The sequence below is a fragment of the Mustela nigripes genome, chromosome 13, assembly GCF_022355385.1.
Source record: "Mustela nigripes isolate SB6536 chromosome 13, MUSNIG.SB6536, whole genome shotgun sequence".
NCBI lineage: Eukaryota > Metazoa > Chordata > Mammalia > Carnivora > Mustelidae > Mustela > Mustela nigripes.
In genome coordinates this window covers 104,505,862-104,522,315 of record NC_081569.1, presented here as the reverse complement: position 1 = coordinate 104,522,315, position 16,454 = coordinate 104,505,862, and the positions used below count along the sequence as shown (strand labels likewise).

General features: G+C 36.3%; 1 protein-coding gene across 12 annotated transcripts in view; it reads right to left on the bottom strand.

Annotated features, from left to right (window-relative positions):
• KIAA0586 (KIAA0586 ortholog) overlaps nucleotides 1-16,454 on the bottom strand; it is a 140,218-nt gene that overhangs the window by 37,824 nt on the left and 85,940 nt on the right. For 10 of the 12 annotated variants that reach the window (XM_059373298.1, XM_059373305.1, XM_059373297.1 and 7 more), the window contains one exon: nucleotides 14,948-15,056. The exons of 1 other annotated variant lie outside the window; for it this stretch is intronic. In XM_059373298.1, coding sequence (XP_059229281.1) covers nucleotides 14,948-15,056 — 109 coding nt within the window. Of the gene's footprint in view, nucleotides 1-8,144; nucleotides 8,205-14,947; nucleotides 15,057-16,454 lie in introns of all 12 variants that reach the window. One more of the 12 variants, XM_059373301.1, reaches the window with a different exon arrangement.

The following is a 16,454-nucleotide window of genomic DNA, read 5'->3' as shown; positions in this document are numbered from 1 at the left end:
GAAACTGTTAAAAAATATTCAAGTATGAGGTACCTCAGTGGCTCAGTAGGTTAAGCATCTGCCTTAGGCTTGGGGTGTGATCCCTGGGTCCTAGGCTGGAGATCCCACGTTGGGCTCCCTGCTCAATGGAGAACCTCCTTCTCCCTCCCCTTCTGCCATCCCTCTGCCCCCAGATCCCCCACTTGTCCTCTCTGGCTCTCTCTAGCCAATGAATAAATAAAATCTAAAAAAAAAAAAAAAAAAAAATTCAAGTACAGGTTTTATGTGACCATAAATTTTCAGTTATCTTGAGTAAGTACCTAGGAAACAGACTGCTGGGTTGTATGGTAAATTTATATTTAATTTTTTAAGATACTGCCAAACTGTTTCCCAAGGTGGCCATAGCATTTTGCAGTCCCACCGGCAATGAATAATTAGAACTGCTGCGCATTCTCATCAATGCATGGTATTACCAGTTTCTTTGATTTCAGCCAACCTAATGGGTATTTAGTGGTATCTAATTTTTAATTTGCATCTCCCCATTTAAGTCTCTGATTTCTCTCATCAGATATTTTTTGTAGTTTTTAGCACACAAATCTTGCAAATATTTTATTAGATTTAGACCTAAGTATTTCATGTTTCTGTTGTTATGATAAATTGTAGTTTTATTTTTTAATTTTTTTAAAAGATTTTATTTATTTTGAGAGAGAGAGAGCAAACATGAGCTGGGGGGAGAGGCACAGGGAGAAGGGAAAAGCAAACTCCCCATTGAGCAGGGAGCCAATTGTGCTCAGTCCCAGAAATCTTGGATCATGACCTGAACCAAAGGTGGACACCCAGGCACCCCTAAATTATAGTTTTTAATTGTAATTTCATATTTTCATTGCTAGTTCAAAGAAATATCATTGATCTTTGTACACTGACATTGTAGCCTGTGAACTTGGTAAAATCATACATTTTTCCAGTAGGTATTTTGTAGGCCTTGTGACATTTTTACAGTCATGCATCAGTAAATTAGATTTAAATCAATCACCTTATTTCCTTTTGTTCTTTTTGCTATTGTTAGCCCTTCCCCCCTAATTTTCTACCTGCTTTTGGAATAATTGAATAGTTTTAATTTGGTATTACTTAAATATAATTTAAGGGTTACTCTAGAGTTTATAATACACAATGTCCCCTATCATCATCTACTTTCAAATCACATTATGTCATAACAGATACTGTAAGAAACTTTCATCAGTATACATTCAACTCTTGTATCTCATTTTTCATGCAATCATTGTTATTTTTTTATAGCCATTAAAAATAATATTTTTGCATTTGACAGTTAATTTATACCTTCACTTTAACCAACTCAGAAGCTCCTCATTTCTTTGAATAAATCCAAGTTTCTGTCTGGTATTATTTAATTTCTATCTAAAAATTTCCTTTAAGGTTTTTTGTTGTTTGCTTGCTTGTTTGGGTACATGTCTGTCTCTCAGGTTTCATTTACCTTAAAAAAATGTTTTTATGGGACGCCTGGGTGGCTCAGTTGGTTAAGCAGCTGCCTTCAGCTCAGGTCATGATCCCAGCGCCCTGGGATCGAGTCCCGCATCGGGCTCCTTGCTCAGTGGGGAGCCTGCTTCTCCCTCTGCCTCTGCCTGCCTCTCTGTCTGCCTGTGCTCGCTCTCTCCCCCTCTCTCTCTCTGATAAATAAATAAAATCTTAAAAAAAAAATGTTTTTATTTTGCTTCATTTTTGAAAAGTATTTTTGCTGGATATAGAATCCTGGGTCAACTGGGTTTTTTTGTTTTGTTATTTCCCTTTCAGCACTTTAAAATTTCACTGTATTGTCTTCTGGACTACATGTCTTACAATAAGAAAAGTTTATGTATTTCTTATATTTATTCTTCTATAAGTAATCTACCTTTTTTCTCTAGCTTCCTTCAGTATTTTGTCTTGGTTTTAATCAGTTTGAATACAATGTACATAAGTATTTTTTCTTTTGATCTTCCCTGAAGTTCCCCCAAGATTCTTGGATTTGTGGTTTAATATTCTTTTTCTTATAAAATTATTGGTCATTATATTACCAAGTATTCTTACTGTTCTGTTTGCTTTCTCTTTTCTTATTTGATATTCCAATTACATGTGTGTTTGGATATTTGATATTGCTCTTGAATATTTAGATTTTTTTTCTTTCTTCTTTCTTTTTTTTTTCGATTTCTATTGACTGTTGACAAGTTTATTGCTTCCTTGGCTGGTTAAACCTACTGATAACCCTGCTTCAGTCATTCTTCATCTTTACTACTGGTTTACTATAACATTTCTTTTTGAACCATTCTTATAATTTCCATCTCTCTGCTCAAATTCCCATCTGTTTATTCATGTTTTGTCTATCTTTCCTACTAAGGCCTTTAACACATTGACCATAGTTAATTTTAAGTTCCAATGTCCCGAGTCTTCTATGAGTCTTATCATCTTGACTGCTTTGTCTCTTAAGAGTAAATGGTATTGTATTCTTGTTGTTGTTGTTGTTTTAAGTTTTATTTATTTAAGTAGTCTCCACACCCAATGTAGGGCTCAAACTCACAACTCCGAGATCAATAGTCACACAATCCTCTTACTGAGCCAGCCACAAACCCCTTTTCTTGCTTTTTTTATGCTTGAGCTTTTGACTGAATGCCAGACATTTTCTGTAAGACAACAGAGCCTGAAATATGAAGTATTTAAACATGGAAATGGGATCACTTTTTCTTCAGTTAGACTATTAGTATGAGAAGTTGAGTAAATCAAGTCAGGAGTTAAGCTGGCTTTCAGTTTTGTTGTTGCTGCAATTAACTTTGGCATACGACCAGCTTCAAAATGCTCTAGTGTCACCTTGTGTTTAGCATAGAACTAGGATGCCAGAGTGTTTTTCTTAATGTGCCTGTTCCACCTCACCTTTCATCCTTCACTGTGCATCTGTTCCAGAGAGGGAGTGTCTCTCTGCACTCTTGTGCCTTGACCATATTAGATTGCTGCTGCTTGTTTCTCACTACTTGTTGCTCACATGGTGAAAGACAGAGTAGGGATAGTTTTCTGTTATCCTGGTCCAGCCTCAGTCCCAGGCAAATCCCACATGCTCAGGTCTTGTGGTGGGGGGTTCTCAGTGATCCTGTCTCTCCTTCCTGTGGGAGCCAAATTCTACCTTGTCCTTTTAGCAAGTTTTATGTAGGGGAGTTTCCTACCCCTCTGCCAGCAATAAGAGACTTTTAATGGTACTAATATAAGATTTTGGGCCTAAGACTATTTCCTTCCTCTTCATCAAGAGTGGATCGTTCTTTTCTTTATACTTCTGGCAACCACAGTGGGTTTTTACCTGTGCTCCAGAGGTGATGGATATGCTGCCCCTTTCCCAGTGACTTAAGAATTTTGTTCTTAGACACTTCTCCAAAGAAGACATACAAATGGCTAACAGACACATGAAAAAATATTCATCATCATAAGCCATCAGGGAGATTCAAATCAAAATCACATTGAGATACCACCTTGCACCAGTTAGTATAACCAAAATTAACAAGACAGTAAACAACAAGTGTTGGAGAGGATGTGGAGAAAGGGGAACCCTCTTACACTGTTGGTGGGAATGCAAGTTGGTGCAGCCACTTTGGAAAACAGTGTGGAGATTCCTTAAGAAATTAAAAATAGAGCTACCCTAGGACCCTGCAATTGCACTACTGGGTATTTACCCCAGAGATACTGATGCAGTGAAAAGAAGGGCCATCTGTACTCCAATGTTCATAGCAACAATGGCCACAGTCGCCAAACTGTGGGAAGAACCAAGATGCCCTTCAAAAGACTAGTGGATAAAGAAGAAATGGTCCATAAATACAATGGAGTATTATGCCTCCACCAGAAAGGATGAATACGCAACTTTTGTACCACCATGGATGGGACTGGAAGAGATTATGCTGAGTGAAATAAGTCAAGCAGAGAAAGTCAATCATCATATGGAGCATAAGTAGTAAAACGGAAGACATTGGGAGATGGGGAGGAGAAGTAAGTGGGGGGACATCGGAGGGGGAGACAAACCAAAGAGACTGTGGACTCTGAGAAACAAACTGAGGGATTTGGAGGAGAGGGAGGTGGGGGGGGGGGGGGCAAGCCAGGTGGTGGGTATTAAGGAGGGCACACATTGCATGGAGCACTGGGTGTGGTGCATAACAATGGATTTTGGAACACACAAAAAAATAATAAAATAAAATAAAATTTCTTTTTTAAAGATTATTTATTTATTTATTTGACAGAGATGACAAGCAGGCAGAGAGGCAGGCAGAGAGAGGGGAGGAAGCAGGCTCCCTGCTGAGCAGAGAGCCCGATGCGGGGCTCGATCCCAGGACCCCGAAGGCAGCGGCCACCCAGGCGCCCCAAATTAAATTAAATTTTTAAAAAAATTTGTTCTTACATGAAAAGGGTCCTAATGGGGCAGCTGGTCTTTCTGTGAGCCACAGTCACTCTCTTCTTCCAGGTCTATACCAGTAAAGGATAATCTGTCTTCTACCCTGCATCCCAAACTTTTTTGTTCTAGAGGTCTGTGGAAAAGAGACTGCAAGTAAGAGTGAACTCCCCTTGTATCTGTAGCTGTGATGGTTTTACATTTGGCCTTTAGCAACCCATTACAAAATTTGTCCATATATATCTTATCCACTTGCATGGTGCCTGGTGTGTCTTCCTGTGACTCTGCTTTGGCACAGTGAGATAGTGTTTGTGTCCCATCTCTTTGGAGGAGTCTGTATTTCCTGGACTTTAGACTACTTAGTTGCTCTGCATCAAAAGCTCTTTGATAGGTTCAAGAAATGTTGTGATTTTGTAGTTTATCTGATATGTTATGATAGGGTGGAAGTGACACTTTTTCTCCTTCCGTCATCTGAGGCAGAAACAGAACTCCCCAATGTAGAAACATTTTAAAGTGAATTTCTGTTTAATTAATCAATAATAGCATGAATTTGTAAAAGACACATTTACTCAGACAATGCTTATTACACATTTGGATTTGTGGATTTCTGGCTAATGTATTGGTCTGTGTTCCATCCTGTCCCTATCACAAATCTACATACAAGATTTCTATATCACTGTCATACCTGAAGAGGAAAAAGTGAACTCAAACTTTTAATTGTGATTTTGAAATAATTAACATCAATTATAATTTTGACAGCTGTCATAATTTAGCTATATTTCAAATACAAAGGGAAAAAATGTACCACTTCATTAAAGAACAAAAATGATTTCATTTGAACATGTGGTCAGAAATAGCTTCTAAATATACATAAACTTTGAATTTCTTAATTCTAATATATTTAAATCATAATCACTGCAGGTGAGATATAAAGGGTGCTAAAATTGCTAGGATTAAACTCAGGACATAATGTCAAAAATATCTGTGATACTTTAAGCATATTTCCCACAAAAATGTAACTTGATTCTGATAAGTTATTAAAATTAATATTTTTAGTACTTTGATACATATTTATTGATCAATATATATAACTCACAATATAAAATTTGAGGCACACTGTGATTTTACTTTATTTTTAAGATTTATTTATTTGTTTATTTTAGAGAAAGAAATCATATGGTGGGGAGGGGCAGAAGGAGAATCTTAAGCAGATTCTGCGCATAGTACAACTTGGGGCTCAATCTCATGACCCTAAGATCATGACCTGAGCTGAAACCAAAAGTTAGATGCTTAACCAACTGCACCACCCAGGACCCCAAGAATGCTATGATTTTCAAGCAAACTGACAACTAATCTGCCCAATATTTATTATTTTATTTTATTTTATTTTATTTTATTTTAAATTAAATTGATTTATTTATTTTCAGAAAAACAGTGTTCATTATTTTTTTCTGCCCAATATTTAAGCACAAAACATAAGATTTAATTTTCCCCTTTGATTAGAGTATGTAAAGCATGTTTGACTTTCTAATTATTATTTATTATTATGGTCTTAAAGTTTTAAGAGAAAAACTAAAGAAGAAAATATTTTTAAGATTATTTGTTTGAGAGAGAGAAAGAATGAGCACATGAGCAGGAAAGAGCAGCAGAGGGATAAGCAGACTCTCTGATGAGCAGGGAACCCGATGTGGGGCTTGATCCCAAGACCTTGAGATCATGACCTGCACCAAAGGCAGACACTTGACTGACAGAGCCACCCAGGCACTCCAGGAAGTGAACTATTTTACGTTGGGAAAACTGGATAGTTACATGTAAAAGAATGAAACTGGCCCACTTTCTAATGCCATATACAAAAATAAAAATAGATCAAAGACATAAGTGTGAGGCTGAAACCATGAAAATCCTAGAACACAGGCAGTAATTTCTCTGACATCAGCCATAACAACATTTTTCTAAACATGTTTCCTAAGATGAGAGAAACAAAAGCAAAAATAAATTACTGGGACCACATCAAAATAAAAAGCTTTTGCACAATGAAGGAAACCGTCAACAAAACAAAAAGGTGACCTACTAGATGGGAGAAGGTATTTGCAAATGATATATCCAATAAGGGGTTAATATCCAAAATATATAAAGAACTTATGAAACTCAACACTGAAAAACAATCTCATTAAAAAATAGACCTAAACAGAGGACCTAAACAGACATTTTTTAAAGAAGATGCACAAATAGTCAACAGAAATATAAAAAGATGCTCAACACCACTGATCATCAGGAAAATGAAAATCAAAACAACAAGATATGACCTCACATCTGTCAGAATGGCTAAAATAGAAAAGACAAGAAATAACAAGTGTTGGCAAGGATGTGGAGAAAAAGGCACCCTTGAAGGGCACCTGGGGGTCTCAGTGGGTTAAAGCCTCTGCCTTCGGCTTTGGTCATGATCCCAGGGCCCTGGGATCGAGCCCCTCATCGGGCTCTCTGCTCAGCAGGGAGCCTGCTTCCCCCTCTCTCTCTCTGCCTGCCTCTCTGTCTACTTGTGATCTCTGTCTGTCAAATAAATAAATAAAACCTTTAAAAAAAAAAAGGACCCTTGAATACTGTCGGTGGGAATGTAAATTTGTACAGCCACTGTGGAAAATACAGAGGTCCTCAAAAAATTAAAAGCAAAAATATCATATGATCCAACAAATCCACTACTGGATAGTTTACCCAAAGAAAATAGAAATACTAATTCAGAAATATATATACAGCCCTGTGTTTATTGTGGCATTATTTACAATAGCCAAGACATGGAAGCAACTTAAGTGTCCATTGATAGATAAATGGATAAGGAAGATATGATAAGCAGGTGCACACACACACACACACACATACACCCCACAGGAACATATGTAATCATAAAAAGGGATAAGATTATGCTATCTGAAACAGCATGGATGGCCATACAGGGTATTATGCTAAGTGAATTAAGCCAAACTAAGAAAGACAAATACAATGTGATATCAGTCTTATGTGTATTTTAAAAAATAAAGCAAATGAATAAAAAAACAAAAACCAGAATCAGACCTATAAATACAGAGAATAAACTGATGGTTGCCAGAGGGAAGGGTCGAGGGGAGATTGGCAAAACTGATTAAGGGAAGTGGAAGATACAGGGTTCCAGTTATGGAATGAGTAAGTCACAGGAATGAAAAGTACAGCACAAGAAAGAGAGGCAAGATGGTGGAGGAGTAGCAGTCTGAAATGTCATCAGATCCCAGGAGTTCAGCTAGAGTAGTTATCAAACCATTCCAAACACCTACAAACTCAACAGGAGATAGAAGAGAAGAGCGGCAATCCCAGGAACAGAATATCAACTATTTTCTGAAAGGGAGAAGTGAATCCGAAGCCACGGGAAGACAGACTGTGGGGGGAGGGGTCGAATCCCAACAAGTGGCAGAGCAGTGTAGCATAAAATCACAACTTTTAGAGGTCTGCTCCACTGAGGGACATTGCTCCAAAGGCTAAACAGGATTGGAGCCCTCGTGGGAACAGTGTGGTCTCAGGTCCCGTGGGGCCACAGAAAGATCAGGGATGTCTGAGTGTGGCAATGCTCCCAGGTATTGGAGCAGGGAAGCCAACTATAGAGACAGAGCTGAGGAGTGAGCTCTAAGATCAGGGTTACCTTAAACCATGATCCAAGGCACAGTTGGGCCACTGTTCTTTGAGCAGGGACTCCACAAGTAGCAGGTCCAGGGAGAAGACTCACCTTCCTCCTCTGGGAAGAGCAGTGCGCCAGGAATCTACTGGGTTGGAGACTCCAAACGAGCTGTGCACCAAAGACAGAAATGCTTGGTCACAGACTGGGTGAGCTCGGAGTGTGGCCAGAGACCAGGGAGACTGGAGGGACTGACTGCTTATCTCTGAGGGCACACTAAGGAGTGGGGCCCCAAGCTCTCGGCTCCTCCAGGCTGGAGATTGGGAGGCCGCCATTTTCATTCCCATCCTCCAGAGCAGTATGGAAAGCATTCAGGGAACAAAAGATCCAAAAGCAAACCCGTGCAGATTACTTAGCCCAGTCCCTGGCAAGGGTGGTGCAATTTCACCTCGGGCAAAGACATTTGAGAATCACTGTGACAGGCCCCTCCCACAGAAGATCAACAAGAACATACAGTCAAGACCAAGCTTTCAATCAAGGAGAACAGTGAAACTCCAGGGCTATGGGAAAGCAATGCATAGAATTCACAGCTTTTCCCCCATGATCCTTCAGTTTTGCAAAGTTTATTTTTTTTTATTTTATTTTTTCTTATCCTATTTTTTAAACTTTTCCTCTTTCCTCTTTTAACATTTAACATCTTTAAACTAGTTTATCTTAACAACACCTTTCTTTAAAAAAAGCTTTTTACGCCTTCATTGTTATAGTCTTATTTTATCATTTCATTGTATTTAACCTTGTTTTTTGTATACATATAGGTTTTTTTTCCTAAAAAATTTTGGGATACAATTTCTTCTAATAGATCAAAATATACCCTAATCTAGCACATGGCTTTGTTCTAGTCTCCAGCCTAAGCACATTCCCTCCTCTTTTTTTTTTATTTTTCCAACCAACTTATCAATTCATTTTTCAGGATTTTTAAAACATTTTCATCTTTACAGTCATATTCCATCCCTTCACCAAGCTTACTGTTTTTTACATATACAAGTTTTTCTTTCTTTAAAATTGTGGGCGGTAGTTTCTTCTAAGAGACAAAAATACACCCCAAATCAAGTGGGTGGCTCTGTTCTATTCACCAGTCTAATATATCTATATATCTATATCTATATCTATATCTATATCCACACCCAAAATCAAGTGGGTGGCCCTGTTCTATTCACCAGTCTAATATGTGTATGTATGTGTATGTGTGTGTGTGTGTGCATATATATATATGAAGAAAAAAATATATATATATAGAAAAAGATCTATATATATATTTAAAAAGAAAAAAATACATTGTGTATATATATATATAACATTGTGCGTGTATATATATACACACACAATTTTTTTTTCTTTTTTCCTCCATCTTCTCCCCCCCGTTTTTGGATCTCTTCTGATTTGGTTAGCATAAATTTTTCTGGGGTCTTTGCCACCTTTTTAGTATTTTATTCTCTCGTTCATATATTCTTATCTGGATAAAATAACAAGGCAGAAAAACTCACCACGAAAAAAAGAACAAGAGGCAGTATCGATGGCTAGGGACCTAATCAATATGGACATTGGTAATATGTCAGAACTAGAGTTCAGAATGACGATCCTCAAGGTGCTAGCTGGGCTCGAAAAAGGCATGGAAGATATTAGAGAAATCCTGTCTTGAGAAATAAAATCCCTTTCTGGAGAAATAAAAGAACTAAAATCTAACCAAGTTGAAGTCAAAGAAGCTATTAATGAGGTGAATCAAAAATGGAGGCTCCTACTGCTAGGATAAATTAGGCAGAAGAGAGAATTAGTGATGCAGAAGATCAAATGATGGAGAATAAAGAAGCTGAGCAAAAGAGAGAAAACTACTGGACTACAAGGGGAGAATTCGAGAGATAAATGATACTATAAGATGAAACAATATTAGAATAATTGGGATCCATTTGCAGATGATATGATACTCATGTGGAAAACCAAAAAGACTCCACTTCAAATCTGCTAGAACTGGTACAGGAATTCAGTAAAGTGTCAGGATATAAAATCAATGCACAGAAATCAGTTGCATTTCATTACACCAACAACAAGACAGAAGAAAGAGAAATTAATGAGTAAACCTCATTTATAATTGCACCCAAAACCATAAGGTACCTAGGAATAAACCTAACCAACGAGACAAAGAATCTATAGTCAGAAAACTATAAAGTACTCATGAAAGAAATTGAGGAAGACACAAAGAAATGGAAAAATGTTCCATGCTCCTGGATTGGAATAACAAATATTGTGAAAATGTCTACGCTACCTAAAGCAATCTACATATTTAATGCATCCCTATCAAAATCCCATCCATTTTTTTTCAAAGAAATGGAACAAATAATCCTAAAATTTATATATGGAACCAGAAAAGACCTCGAATAGGCAAAGGAATATTGAAAAAGAAAGCCAAAGTTGGTGGCATCACAATTCTAGACTTCAAGCTCTATTACAAAGCTGTCATCATCAAGACAGTATGGTACTGGTACAAAAACAGACACATAGACCAATGGAACAGAATAGAGAGTCCAGAAAGAGATCCTCAATGCTATGGTCAACTAATCTTAGACAAAGCAGGAAGGAATGTCCAATGGAAAAAAGACAGCCTTTTCAACAAATGGTGATGGGAAAACTGGACAGCCACATGCAGAAGAATGAATTTGGACCATTTCCTTACACTACACACAAAAATAGACTCAAAATGGATGAAAGACCTCAATGTGAGGCAGGAATCCATAAAAATCCTTGAGGAAAACACAAGCAGCAGCCTCTTCAACCTCAGCCGCAGCAACTTCTTCCTTAGAGACATTGCCAAAGGTAAGGGAAGCAAGGGCAAAAATGAACTATTGGGACTTCATCAAGATCAAAAGCTTTTGCACAGCAAAGGAAACAGTCAACAAAAACCAAAGACACTGACAGAATGGGAGAAGATATTTGCAAATGACATATCAGATAAAGGGCTAGTATCCAAAATCTATAAGGAACTTCTCAATGCAACACCCAAAGAACAAATAACCCAATCAAGAAATGGGCAGAAGACATGAACAGACATTTCTGCAAAGAAGACATCCAGATGGCCAACAGACACATGAAAAAGTGCTCAACATCACTCAGCATCAGGGAAATACAAATCAAAACCACAAAGAGATACCACCTCACACCAGTCAGAATGGCTAAAATTAACAAGTCAGGAAATGACAGATGTTGGTGAGGATGCGGAGAAAGGGGAGCCCTCCTACACTGCTGGTGGGAATACAAGGTGGTGCAGCCACTCTGGAAAACAGCATGGAGGTTCCTTAAAAAGTTGAAAATATAGCTACTCTATGGCCCAGCAATCGCACTACTGGTTATTAACCCTAAAGACACAAATGTAGTGATCCGAAGGTGCATGTGTACCAAATGTTTATAGCAGCAACGTCCATAATAGCCAAACTACGGAAAGAACCTAGATATCCATCAACAGATGAATGGATTAAGAAGATGTGGTATAAATATATAATAGAATACTATGCAGCCATCAAAAGAAATGAAATCTTGCTATTTACAATGATGTGGATGGAACTAGATCATAATACTAGGTTATTATGCTGAATGAAATAAGTCAATCAGAGAAATGCTGAATTTGAGAGTCAGAGTGGGGAGTTTGGGGGGTAGGGAAGGAAAAAATGAAACAAGATGGGATCAGGAGAGAGACAAACCATTAGAGACTCTTAATCTCACAAAACAAACTGAGGGTTACTGGGTGGGTGGGGGGTGGTGTGGAGAGGGTGGCTGGTTGATGGACATTGGGAAGGGTATGGGTATGGTGAGTGCTGTGAAATGTGTAAGCCTGACGATTCACAAACCTGTACCCCTGGGGCAAATAATACATATATGTTAATAAAAATAATTTTTAAAAGTACAGCATAAGGAATATAGCCAGTGATATTGTAACAGTGTTGTATGATGACAGATAGCAGCTCCCCTTGTGATGAGCATAGCGTAATATATAAACTTGTCAAATCACTAGTTTTCTGTACCCAGAAAACTAATGTAACACTATGTGTCAACCATACTGATAGAATGTAAACAGATACTGATAAATGTAAAAAATAAAAAAACAAAGTGAACTATTTTAATACATTACTTTATAGATTTTAATTGTTCCTGGGTTTATAACAAATAAGTGGATTTAAAACCAGTCTCTTGGGGCACCTGGGTGGCTCATTGGGTTTAAGCCTCTGCCTGTGGCTCAGGTCATGGTCCCAGGGTCCTGGGATAGAGCCACACATCAGGCTCTCTGCTCAGCAGGGAGCCTGCTTCCTCCTCTCTCTCTCTCTCTGCCCGCCTCTCTGTCTACTTGTGATCTCTGCCTGTCAAATAAAATAAATAAAATCTAAAAAAATAAAATAAAATAAAAAAAAAACTAGTCTCTCATTAATATGGAAGACAGTTAACTTGCATAGTAAAAGATACAGTAAAAGTTAACTTACAATAGTAAAAAGGAAAAAATTTAAATGACTCATTAAAATCATTTAAATGATTGCTTTTACTTTAGAACCATTAATCAGGACATAGAATCAGATAAGTGGTATCATGAAAATATATCCAATGAATTCAATACCAAATGAAAGAGTTTCACTCTTACATTCCAGAGACAAGTCAATTTCTCTCTTTTATGTTAAAACCTGAAAGTCATAATCAAAGGAGAAAAAAAAACAAGGATTTCACAGATTTCTTGGAAGCATAGTGCTAGAACCCATGTCCTATCATATCTTTGGTCAGTATTTAATGATCACTGCAAGAGCTGATACTGCTAGTAAGCTTTTTGATTCTTTATATACACATATTAAACTACCACACATTTCAAAGTGAAATACATGATGCTTCCTCCTGAAATAGTCATAATTTGGGATTCAAGTATTTTTAGAAGCATTTATCTGTCAGAAAATATGTGGTTTTGATTCCCTTGTGATAAGGTTAATTTCCTTCATTTTCTTCAAGGCCTCTGTATGAGAGATAGGATTGAATTCCTTCAAAGTCCTGAGAGCCCTAGACGATAATTTTGGCACGCTGACTCTCCTATTCTCTGAAATGTTTGGCAATGTCAGAGTTTGATCAGAGAAAGAAAAAAATAAAGCCCACAAAGTTTATGAGAAAAAAGTCATAACTGACTATATCTGCCAAGGCAATTGTATTCATTCAAAAAATTTTCAGTTTAGAGATGTGTATCAATTATAGAGTGAAACACTTGGCTTCTATTTTTAAATGTTCTATTTATAGCTGACTGGGTATTTATTTGTCTCAGTCAAAACTGATATAGGTCAGCTTTCTTAACTTCTGTACTACATATAAAGGTAAATGAAAAAAATTACATATATTAAGTTCAAATGTTCTGAATTCTTTCTAAATAAAACTTTCTTTAAAGGACTAACATCTTGGTTTCTTTTATTCTTCTTATGATTTTTATTGACTTATTAAATGTTAATTAGACATTATTTAATGACATTGTAGAGTCTGTTTGGAGTCCATAAGAATTTAACTATTGCCATCTTGTGGTCAATGTTTATAAATATGACACAGAAAGCGATGTCACTTTCCTAGAGAGATACTTTAAAATCTTACTAAATTTTCCTATCAATTGAGAAAAATGATCATTTCATTACATACAATATTTCCCAAATATTTCATTACATATAATAATTTACTAATAATTTTAAGAAATTTTAATTTTTAAAAACCTAACTTTATATATAGTATTTGACCATGAATGGTAACAGTACTTAGTAGAAGGACATCAAGTCAGCCCGATATTATCTTAGAAACATTCATTTGCTCATATCTATATATAGTCATAATTAAGGTTTAAATACTATAAGAGTTTTACAGGCAAGTTTTCATTAGATTCTAAAACATAATATTAATACTACTATACCATGGTTAGGTTGAAAAAGTGGTCAGGAAGGCAAAGTACTGAGAAGTTGGAGCAAGAGAGGAACAGAAAGCAGAAAAGTAAAAATCTAAAATCTACATAGCATAATTTCAATAATTATATTGAGTACTTCCTCATTTAAGTCTTTCCTAGAACACTAACTGCTGAGTTACATTTGCAATTATGTTGGCATTCAATAAATGAGACAAAAAACACAATTACAAAAGCAAAGAAAAATGTTCTACTGCTCAAAACACTTCTAATACTTCTTCCTAGATTGTGGAAGTAAAGTTTTAAAACAAGATATCTTAATTTCTACTGCCTAATTTCAGAATTTAGGTTATATTAAATTTAAATGACTAAGAAGCGGAAGGTAAATAAAGCACAAAGCCAACAGTCTTTCAGAAACACAAAGGCAACATCAAACTACTGTGATGCTGATGGTAGAGATGAAATTCAACCACACAACTTTGAGCGGTACAGAAAAAGTTCATTCATATTAATAGCATGTAATGTGAGAGTCCTTAGTTTCCTTACATTGTACTTATTGGTCAACATCATCCACAACTCTAAATACCCTTTACAAATCACCTTTACAGACATAGCCCCTTACCTTTATCGTATTATAATTTTAAAACAGACAACTATGACACAGATATAGGCCTATATATAGATAAAAAGGCATCCAATTGCACAAGAACTAAAGGGTAAAATTAAAGGAAAAACACTACCTAAAAGTTTTAAAATTCCATTAGAAATAGTGTTTATTGGTAAAAAGAATACACATACAGTCAAATATGATACCAGATTCTTTATCCCAATGGACCAAGAGAAAACAAAAAGCCTATAGAACAAGAATGAGATGTATATAAAAATAAAGAATTCTCATTATATACTTATTCAATATCAGGACAAGTATCAAACTATTGTATTAGAAGAAAACTAATCTTACCTTGTTGCTGTGAAAGTGAAGTATCAGATTTATTTCTTACACGTATTAAACGACTTTGTGCTGGCCTATGTTCAACTTGCTTAACATCTTGGTCATACTTTTGTTGGTACTAAAGAATTTAAGACATGAAGTCATAATACTGCCTTTAAAGTTACTTTAAAGATTTCTGAGCAAGAAAATTATTTAGATGTTTCTTATATAAAGTTAAAATACTAAGCGTGCTTTCTAATTGCTAAATGGGTGATAAAGTACATACTACTAATGAAAAGATATTGGAAATAAATTTTTGAAAAAGATTTGGATAATACACACAGATTTCAAATATTCAAATTATTTCTATTTTTACTAGAGAATTCAGAGCTCCTTATAAATCAAACTATCTTAGATATATACACATGATGGATTTAGACAGGATAAAAACTTAATTTGCTTGTAAGCTCTGCCATATAACCACTTTTACATAAAACAAAAATCTGCATAATACACTGCAATTTTCGAAGAGCCTTATATATAGTAATATCTTTTGATTCTCACAAGATACTAGGTATTGTTACCCTCCTTCACCATTCAAGAAATGTATATTCCACCATAAGCGCTATCATCTCTCTTTCTTACTTATAACCTAACCGAATTTGAAACTGTCTCATATTCACACATTCTTTCACAATCACACATCACGAATTACAAAGCCATTTTCTTCTTTTTCCTGTTTTATGGGCCTAATTATGAATGAGTTCCTGAAAACATCTATCAGATATGCTTTGACAGGAATTTAAAAAGATACCTCTGGATTCTTATCAATGACAGTTGACCCAGAGGCTGAACCCAGTCAATCAAGGTACCTTACTTCCTCCCCGTCTTTGGAATATACATCACACCTAGTATTTGCATACTAGCAGCAGTTCCAAGGACATAGCCTTGAGAGAGTGAAGTGTTCCAAGTGTTCATCTGGACTGAATAGCTGACTGAACCAAATGAAGGCTTCCATATAAACTTTTAAGATTCTAGTAGGCAGGTACAGAGAACTACTTGTCTTACAGTTGCCCAAGACAAGCCTCATAGATAAGTTCCCTTAATTACTGAACCTGCCACCTACCACTCTGAAGTGGTCTGTCATTATTCGGTCTCTCCTTGCTCTCCATGCATAGGAAGCCAGTTTTGAATTTCACTCAGGAAACTCCTGAGGTGGCCAGTAATACCAACACCGTGCAATGCTATACAATACCATGCAATAAATACTTAGTGAATAAATGAATCAACAGTGAAAAATGCATTGCTATTACACAGATACAAAACTGTTAATGTTGAAGAGTAATTAATCTACTTTTTCAGTACACAGAATTACACGGGCCACTGGCCTAACTCAGCATGAAATTTCATATGCTTTCATGTTAACAACTTTTGCAAATTTTAATATAATAAATAATTCTTGAGTACCTACTACAGTAAATTACTGAGCTCGATATTGCATGGGTATACAAAGTATAAATGATAATAGCTACCTAAC